Source organism: Camponotus floridanus, unplaced genomic scaffold (genome assembly GCF_003227725.1).
Source record: "Camponotus floridanus strain SB8 unplaced genomic scaffold, Cflo_v7.5 scaffold149, whole genome shotgun sequence".
NCBI classification, from domain to species: domain Eukaryota; kingdom Metazoa; phylum Arthropoda; class Insecta; order Hymenoptera; family Formicidae; genus Camponotus; species Camponotus floridanus.
In genome coordinates, this window is record NW_020229269.1 from 178,951 (window position 1) to 189,323 (window position 10,373).

General features: G+C 33.0%; 1 protein-coding gene across 1 annotated transcript; it reads left to right on the top strand.

The window, feature by feature from the left end:
• The first annotated feature begins 6,856 nt into the window (after positions 1–6,856).
• LOC105258005 (golgin subfamily A member 6-like protein 2) lies at positions 6,857–7,885 on the top strand. Its single transcript, XM_011268992.2, has one exon. It carries the CDS (start codon positions 6,857–6,859, stop codon positions 7,883–7,885), a length of 1,029 nt encoding a protein of 342 aa, XP_011267294.2.
• The last annotated feature ends 2,488 nt before the right edge of the window (positions 7,886–10,373 follow it).

Sequence of the window (10,373 nt, forward strand, 5' to 3'; positions counted from 1 at the left end):
TTAATGAGAATAATTTTTTAGATAATTTTAAACATCGTGAAGATAATGTAAGTTTTACATCACAATTACAAAGGTGGACTATTAGAAATCGAATAAGTCACGTCGCATTAAATGAATTGATTGCAATATTAAAACCGAAATATTCTGAACTTCCTCGAGATGCTCGTACTTTATTAGGTACTATGAGAAAAGTAAATACAAAGGATGTTGAACCAGGACGCTATTATCATTTTGGAATTAATTATTGCGTGGAGAAACTTTTAGAAACATCGCAATATTCTTTTAAAGATTTAGAGATAATCGAAATTATCATAAATATCGACGGTTTGCCTTTATCCAAAAGTTCAGGGAGTCAAGTCTATCCTATTTTATGTAGTTTATCTAATAATTATAATAATATTGGTATTATTGAAATTTATCATGGGTATGAAAAGCCTACAGATGCTAATAAATTTTTAGAATCTTTTGTAAAAGAAGCTCAAAATTTGATTAATCATGGTATAACAGTTAACGGAATAATATATCCATTTAAAATTAAAGCTTTTATTTGTGATGTACCAGCTCTATCTTTTATAAAATATACAAAAGATCATTCAGGTTATTATTCATGTACAAAATGTGAAGTTAAAGGCGAATATTATTTAAATAGAGTGTGCTTTCCATATTTAGAAATTTCAAATGTAAGAACAGATAAAGAATTTAGATTAAAATCACAGTCAGATCATCATACAGGTACATCGATATTAGAATTAATTCCAAATATAGATATGGTGTCTGATTTTCCATCAGATCCAATGCATTTACTTTTTTTAGGAGAAGTTAAAAAAATAGTTTTGTTATGGTGCCATGGAAAATCTCTTTCTCATGCTAAATTATCATCGCAACAACAATCGATAATATCAACATTTTTAGAAAAGCAAAGATATAATATACCATGTGAGTTTAATAGAAAACCAAGATCAATATTAGAAAGCAAAAGGTGGAAAGCTACTGAATATAGAACATTTTTATTATATACTGGGCCAGTTGTATTAAAATCTGTATTAAGTCGCGATAAATATTTAAATTTTTTAACTTTACACATAGCTGCTACTATTTTATCCAATTCAAAGTATATTGAACTGTATTTAGATTACGCTACATTATTATTACGATATTACGTTGAAACATTAATTATTTTATACGGTAAAGAAAATGCATCACATAATACACATAATTTATTACATCTTTGTGACGACGTAAAAAAATTCGGATCATTACAACAATTCAGTGCTTTTCCATTCGAGAATTATATGCAATCAATTTTAAAAATGATTCGTAAAAATGATAAACCTTTGGAGCAAATTGTTTGCCGGATAACTGAACAAAATAATTATATAAATCCTAATATAAACATAAATTGTAATCTAAGACAACATAAACCTCAACTTTTAAATCCGCATTGCAATGGTCCACTTATCAATTGTCAGAATTATAATCAATTTAATAAAATCGTGTTTAAAAAATTTATCTTAACAAATAAAAAACCTGATAATTGTTGTCGTCTATTGGATGGAAGTATTATAGTTATCCTCAATTTTGCTGCGTCTAACGAGAATATTATTGTAGTTGGAAATAAGTATAAGACTCTTAAAGATTTTTATACTAAACCCTGCAAATCTTCTAAATTAAATATTTATGAAGTCTGTAATCTAGGCAATTTACAGACTTGGAATTTGGATCAAATTGCGAATAAGTGTGTTAGATTAAAATATAAAAATACATACGTTATTTTTCCTTTATTACATGCAGAATTATAGATAACAAAGTACATTTATTGCTAATTTACCCGAAATTCAAAGTATTATACAAAATTGGATTATTTTCGTTTATTTTAATTTATATTATTTGTTTATTCTATTTTATTATATATTATAATTTTCACAAAATCATTATAAGAACAACGTAAAGAAAATTTTTTTTTTATTATTAGAAACATTTCTTAATCTGTTTTAAATATTTTATTATTTTAGTACATATTTGTAATTGTTAGCACTTGTTAGTATTATTACATAATTATATTTGGTCAGATTACATATAATAATTTATATAATAATTATATATAATAATATTTTTTCCAGTATTTCATTATTTTTTTAAATATAATCTGTGTATATTATTATCCATGCATAATACTTTACATATAATATTGACGAATTATTAGCTTTTTTTTTGTTGCTGCAAATGTCAATATTTTTAATAATTAATAATTTCACAATTGTCAAAAAAAAATTGCGCGTTTTCGCTTTTATATTTATCCAGGAATGGAGAAACCAACGTGGACGGTAGTTCAGTTTTCAACAGATAACACTGTTGAAGCAGTACCATCGAGCTGGATTGAACACAACAAATGTTATTGGCCTCCATTTAAATATGAACAGATTATCACAGCAATTCGGAAAAACATGGAACGAAATACATGTTGGCCATGTTACGATATTATAACGTTTCGAAATAGCACTTATGGTGAGTAATATTTTATTATTTTTTTTTTATTTGTAAAAAATATTTAAATTAATATTATTTTTCTAAAATTAAAGTAATATATATTATGGCTATTGCTCATTATAATGTAATATTAATTTGCATAATTTTAGATGATTACAATGTAGCGAGATTAAAAACCAAAAAAGCCGAATACACATCCGCATCCGATTTAAATTCAGAGATTGAGAGCACGAAAAGAAAAAGAATAATAAATCGTCTGTACGTGGCAAGTGACAGCGATGACGATTACGATAAAAATAACAACTACTCAACAAAACAAAAACAAATAAAAGGTTTGTTTCAATAAACAAACATTTTCTCTACTTATTGTGTAAATATTAATGTTTTTATACATATATATTAGTATACTCTTTGTCAAATACACCATATATGTATTACCATATATGTATTATAGTATAGTGTATTTGACATAGTATATACTAATTCATACTTAAAATTATTTTCTCAGAGAACGAAATGGTTAAAAAAAAGACCAGAAGAGCTATATATTCTGAACACTCTGAAGATTCTGAAGAGTCTAATAGCATTCTTCCAAAACATCCGCAAATGACAGGTAGATAAATAAAATAAGTATTCAGTTCATTATTTAGATTATATATAGGTGCATTTAATTAGAATATATATATATAGGTGCATTTAATTTATTGTTATATGTAATTAATTTATTATTTAAATAGTAACATTTTAAAAATTCTTTTTATTTTTCTTTCTTTTTTTTGATCTTTTAAATTTCGAAGTATCTATTAAATTAAATTAGACAGTGTTGAAAATCAAGTATATGTATATATTTTTTTCATATCAAAGGATGTAATTATATAATAAAAATATGTATTTTTTCTTGTTAAACATGATGATTAATCATAAATTAATAATAAATTAATTAATTAATTAATTAAACGCCACGATGGATATAAATTATCTTTTATAATGTAGAATTGTAGATATTATATTAATTTTGCAGAATCCATGAAAATTAATTCAAATGCAAGTGGATTCAAAGCAACCAAACAAACATTCAATACACGTGACTCCCTCAATAGTAACATTGACACTTCTTTGAATAATGTTCCTCATTCATTCACTCGAGATGATGGTATGTGTATTTTTTATACAGTTGTAAATTATCGTTATTCAAATGAATAGAGTTGGAACATAATAGTTTAAAAATATATAACATTATTCTTTTACAGATAATACGAAATATTTTAAGGAAATTATTCGCCAACAAAGCTTCTTCAAAACGCAATTGTGGCAAATGGCAGACGATTTAAGAGAAATAAAAGATATCGTAACCGGTAATCTTATGCAACAAAATAAGGATGTCAACAAGCAAAATGAAAAGTCAATTTATTTCTCGTTTGATTTACCGTTAAAGACGGTTGAAGAGATTGAAGGAGCCGTAGAGGAATTTTTAAAAATTTCAGAAAACTTTGAACGTTCGGTAATACATATATGTATATACAAATTATATATACTTTATAAAATACTTTGTAAAACAAGAATTGAATATTAGGTCTGTTTTTTTCAGCTAAATTGGCTGCACTAGTTCAGAGTTTATATCTTTCTTTCCAATGTGGAATAAAAATGATAAACTCTGAACTAGTGCAGTCAATGAACAGAAAAGAACAGATGATCTATTGTAATGTAATATATGAATTTTTGCAGACTATGGAAACACGTATAATAGGAGGCACATGTCCTTATAATTTTATTAAAAGAAATTTAAGCCGATTAATTACGAATGAACTTGCAGTCCAATATAGTTGGCTGGGTGCTAAGTTCAAAAGACAATTTTCCAATCTTCGAATAGCAGATATGTTATTAGGTGCAAAATGCATATTATTTCATATATATTTTTGTAATAGCATATAAATATATATATATATATATATATATATACATATACATATATATATATATATATATATATATATATACACATATATATATTTGTTTCAACTTTTAATGCAAAATTAATTTATTGAAGAAATAAATTCAATGATCTTCGCAAGTATACTAATCACTTATTCTGTTGCAGCTGCAGGTACTGCATATTGTGATTCTTACACTAAATTGGAATTGGAAAAAGCAATCCAAAAATGGTTGAGGAGGGCAAAAGAACGATGTAATACGAAAAAAAAAATTGAAACATGCGAAAGTAATTAATTAGAAAGTAATTATTATAGTCCTTTGTTTCTTATAATTTTATCTGACGTTATTTTTCTTATATTTGACATTGTTTTTTAGAGTTTATTAACATGTTTGTCTTATTATAAAAATAATATATAAACATATATAAAGATATATATAATATAATTTATAAGTTCGAACTGTAATATAATTTATAAGTTCAAACTATAATTTGATTACATATAATTTATAAGTTCAAACTGTATAAGTTTAATGTGATTCTGCGATGTGTGCTTTAAAAGTCCAAACTGACAATTAAATAATATTGGTATTTGTATTTTATAAATATATATAAAAGTATTTTATAAATATATATAAATAATTAATTTTACATTTCAAACTTTTATTACTCATTAATCTCACCTTTATAAAGTTTTAAATATTTATTTCAACAATAATTATAATGGTAAGGGCACTGAAAATGATATCCATTTTAGATCCGTTTTTGGTTTGTTTTTTGGACATCCGAAGTAGTGAATAATGGACGTCTTATGGACGTCCAATGGATATCCGTCGGACTTAATTCAGACATCTTATGGACGTCCACATGTCCAAACTCGAATGTCCATTGGACGTCCATAGGAGTTCCATGTGCTATCTGGGAAGTTCATCAACTTTTATACCATTATCTACAAAATGTAAATATTTAAATGTGCAATAAAATATTTTTTGAGACCCCATAACAAGGTTATCTCTAAAAAAGATTAATATATCAATATAAGTATACGTAGTTAACTTCTATGTAATAAATAGATATATTATTAACTTTATCAATAAATAGATATATTATTAATTTTATCAATAAATAGATTTATTAAATGTCCTATATTTTTTAAATTTATATCTGAAAATGGATTTTATATTTGATAAAGATTTATAATTATTTCAATATACGAGAAATAAAAAATAGAGAAAAAATTTTTGAAAATTTTTCATTAACATAACCGGTTAAATATGTATAATATAACGAATAAGATATGTAAAAAAATACTAATATCAACATAAATTAAATAAACTTATGTAATTGAATCTATCTAATATGATAGATTATATTATATCTATTATATTATATCTATCTAATATGTGATTATAGTAACACTAATCTTAGAAACTTAATGATAATTGCTTTTTTACTTACTGAAACGCCGATCCGTATTGCTCGAGATTCCAGCTTCTTAATACGTCTTTAATAATTTTATTATTATAATTATGTTATTATCTACCATAATTATACGAAAATTTTTCGAATACTTTTTCGAAGAATAATACTTCACAATAATAAACACAATTTCTCCACAATTTCACCACAATTTTATAAAATTACGTGATTTCACCAAACACGTGTTACTGCGTATTGCGTGCTGAACCGACTCGGACTTGCAACGGCACGCGTGACTAGTGAACGCACGATGCGCAATTGTCAAAGGAGATAGACAGATTAGGCGCGTTATACAAACTATATTAAGTATCAGGATTATATATTCATTTGTCTTTTGCTGCTAGTATTTTCTGTGTACTACAGCCAAACTTTATAACAAGTATGATTGATCATAACATGGATAGACACCACAGAAAAACTTTCTTTCTAAATTTCATAAACAGTTCAGATATAAATTCTGTCTCTATCATTCAGATTGATTGCGTGCAACATATATACGATATTACGGACTTCCGTTTCCGGCGCAGTAGAGTATAGACGTGTGGTAGAAAGTGGGAAGGAGATAATAAAGATTGTGCGAGTAAGGAGAGAGGAGAGTGCGAGAGGAGTGTGGGGTGAGAGTGAGAGAGGTCGCAGAGTGCGGGGGAGTGAGGGAAAGAGGAGGGTGCGAAGGTGGAGGAGTAGAGGAGGTATTGAAAATAGTGCTTTGACGGTTGGACACAGAGCATAGAGTAGGGAAGGAGTAGAGGTGCGAACGTGTAGGTATTAGAGTCGAGAATCGAAGCGGGAGTGAGAATCGAGAATCGAGAGTCGAGAGTCGAGAGTTGAGTCTAGGGACCTAGGTGGAGAGATAGGAGATCGTGATTGGTCAGGGGAGTAGAGATCGAAGTATATTTACAATTAGTAACTAATAAATAAATAAATAAATAAATAAATAAATAAACAAATAAATAAGGTAGAATGGAAGGAAGGAAGAGTGTGGGGGGTTTGGAAAGATTTAGGAGCGCGAGTGCAAGTGAGGCTGAGAGCGTAGGGAGTATCGAAGACTGGGTGAAAAAGAGAAAGAGAGAGGAGGAGGGGGAGGAAGGAAAGCAGATAGATATATCGATTAAGAGTAAGAAAACGCCGAGATCACCGGTGGCAGGCAGGAAAGGAAATATAAGGGAAGGGGGGAGTAGTAGCGGAGCAGAAAAAAGGGAGTTGGGGGGAGGGGGGTTAGAGAAAGCAATGTGGGAATGGAAAGAGGAGATGAGGACGATGATGGAAGGGACGATGAGGAAAGTAATGGAGCAAATAGGAGAACAGGGAAGAATTATGGAAGAAATAAGAAAGGAGTTAAGAGAACAGGACAAAAAATGGAGGAATGAGGTAGACAGATGGACAGAACATAGTAAGGGACTGGAGAAGCGAATAATCGAACTAGAGAGGGAAAAGGGAGTGGATAGAAAGGAGGGGGGAAGAGAGGGAAATGTAAAGGGAAAAACGGAAGTAGAGATGAGAGTGAAGGAGTTGGAGAAACAGATAGAAAGGAAAGAGAGGAAGGATAGGAAGAAAAATCTGATAATAAGAGGGATGGAGGTGAGTGAGGGAGGGGGGAGGGAGGCGGTGGAGAAAGTATTCGATAGAATAGGGGTTAAGGCAACGATAGAGGAGGTGAGGAAATTAGGAAGGGGTGAAGGAGCAAACGAGACAATATGGGTGAGACTGAAGGATGAGGAACAGAGAATGGAGATAATGAGCAGAAAGAATAAACTGAGGGGTAGGAAGGAGAGGATCATAGAGGACTGGACATGGAAAGAGAGGAAGATGAGATGGAGGTTAGAGGAGATAGCAGGGAAAGAGATGAGAAGAGGTAGGAAAGTATGGATAGGATATGGAAAAATAAGGATAGAAGAGAAATGGTGGAGGTGGGATGAAGAAGAGGAGGTGTTAGTAGACGGGAGAGGAGCAATTAGAGAAGAAGACGAAGGAGAAAAGGAAAAAATATAGAGGGAAAATAGTGTAGAGAGAGGAAAGAATAATAAAGAAAATAAAAAGGGAAGGAGTAAGAGCAGGGGAGATAATAAGGAGATAAATAGGAAGAAAGAGAGAGAGAAAGAGGCATGGACTGTGGCCTTTTGGAATGTAGCTGGGTTGAAGAATAAAGATAAGGAATTTTGGGAAAAACTAGGAAGGTGGGAGGTCTTGATCTTGATAGAGACGTGGTTAGAGGAAAAGGAGTGGGAGAGGATGAGAGCTAGATTACCAAAGGGTTACAAATGGGGGGGGGGGGCAATGGGCAAGGAAAGAAGGAAAAAGAGGGAGAGCCAAGGGAGAGTTAATTATGGGCGTTAAAAAGGGTCTGGCAGAAGGAGGGGAGATTAGAGTGGAAACAGAGGGGGTGGTTGTGGGAGAGATTAGGCACGGGAATGAGAAATGGAGAATAATAGGGGTGTATGTGGATAACGGAATAGAGGAGATGACGAGGAAGGTAGAGAGGTATAATGATAGAAGAGAGGTTGGGAAGCTGCTGGTAGGAGGAGATTTTAACGCAAGGATAGGAAGGGAAGGTGGGGGAGTGGAGGAGGAAAACGGGGGGAGAAGAGAAAGAAACGCGAAGGATGAAATAATAAATGCGGAGGGTAAGAGACTGGTAGAGTGGATGGAGGAAAATGGATGGGGGGTATTCAATGGTTGTACGAAAGGAGATGAAAACGGGGAATACACTTTTACGGGGGGGAAGGGAAATATGACGATAGATTATGTAATGGGGGGGGAAGAAACTAGGCGGGAAATAGATAGTTTGAGAGTGGGGGACAGGATTGATTCGGATCATCACCCGATAGAGATACAGATAGGAGGGAGAAGAGAAAGAGAAAATAAGGAAAAGATAAAGAAAAAAGAATGGAGGGGTATATGGGATAAGGAAGGAAGGAATGATTTCATACAGAAGATAGGCGAGTTAGAAGAGTTGAAGTCAGGGAACTTGGAGGAGCAATGGGGAGAGATGGAAAGAAAGGTGAAAAGGGCTTTGAGGGAGGTGGAGGAAGGGAGGGAGGAAGAGATGAAGGGGAGGCGTCAAAAAGGATGATGGGACGAAGAGTGTAGAGAGGAGAAAAAGAGAGCAAGAAGGTTGCTGAGGGACTGGAGGAGGAATAAGGTCCAGGAGGAGGAATACAAAAGGGGCAGGAAACGGTATAGAACTCTATGTGAGGAAAAGAGGAAGGAAGAAAATGAGAAATGGGAGAGGAAAGTAATGTCAGCTAGAAGGGAAAAAGATGTGTGGGAGATTGTAAATAGGGAGAGGAGAGGAAAACGAAGGGTAAACGAGAGCATAGAAATGGGGCAATGGAGGGAACATTTTATGAGGTTGTTGGGTGGGGTGGAAAGAAGGGTAGTCAAGGGAGTAGAGGGAGGTAGGGAGGAAGGGGAGGAGGAAAGAGAGATAGGGAGAGAGGAAGTGAGGAAGGCGATAAGAAGGCTAAAGGAAGGAAAAGCGAGCGGTATAGATGGATACCGGGTGAAGTCTGGAAATTCGGAGGGGAGGAGTTAGAGGGATGGATATGGGAATTCTGCAATAAAGTATGGAAGGGAGAAGGATGGCCAGAGGAGTGGAGGGAAGGGATCATAGTGCCACTGGTAAAAAAAGGGGAAGGAGAAAAAGTGGAGGAATATAGAGGGATCACGTTGCTCCCGACATTATACAAAGTGTATGTTATGGTCTTAGCAGAGAGATTAAAAGTAGAAATAGAAAGGAAAGGGATAATACCACAGAACCAAACAGGCTTTAGGAAAGGGATGGGAACAATAGACAACATATATGTTATAAATTACCTGATAAATAGACAATTAGGAAGGAAAGGAGGGAAAATGGTAGGGTTATTTGTTGACTTAAAGGCGGCATTTGACTCAGTAGATAGAGAAGTGTTGATAGAGGCGTTGAGGGAAAGAGGCGTAAGGGAGGGAATAACGAAGAGGGTGGAGCAGTTGTTGAGAGAGACGAAGAGCAGAGTGAGGGTGGGGGGAGAGATAGGAGATTGCTTCTGGACAGCGAGAGGAGTGAGGCAGGGATGTCCGATTAGTCCAACATTATTCAATGTACTTCTGGCGGATATAGAGGAAAGGATGGGAAAGGTTAAATGGGGAGGAATACGGTTAGGAGGGGACAGGGTGTATACGTTATCGTATGCGGATGACATGGTGCTGATGGCGGAAAATGAGGAGGAAATGAGAAGTTTGTTGGATAGGCTGGAGGGATACTTGGAAATGAAAAGGCTAGAGTTAAATCCTGAGAAAACTAAAATAGTAAGGTTTAAAAGAGGAGGGGGTAGGGAGAGGAAAGTAGAGTGGAGGTGGAAGGGAAGGAGGATAGAGGAAGTGAAAGAAATTAAATATCTAGGATATGTGTTACAGAAGAATGGGGGACAGGAGGCGCAAGTTAGAGACAGAAGGAAGAAGGCAGCAGCTATAATGGGGCAGGTATGGGGAATCGGCAAAA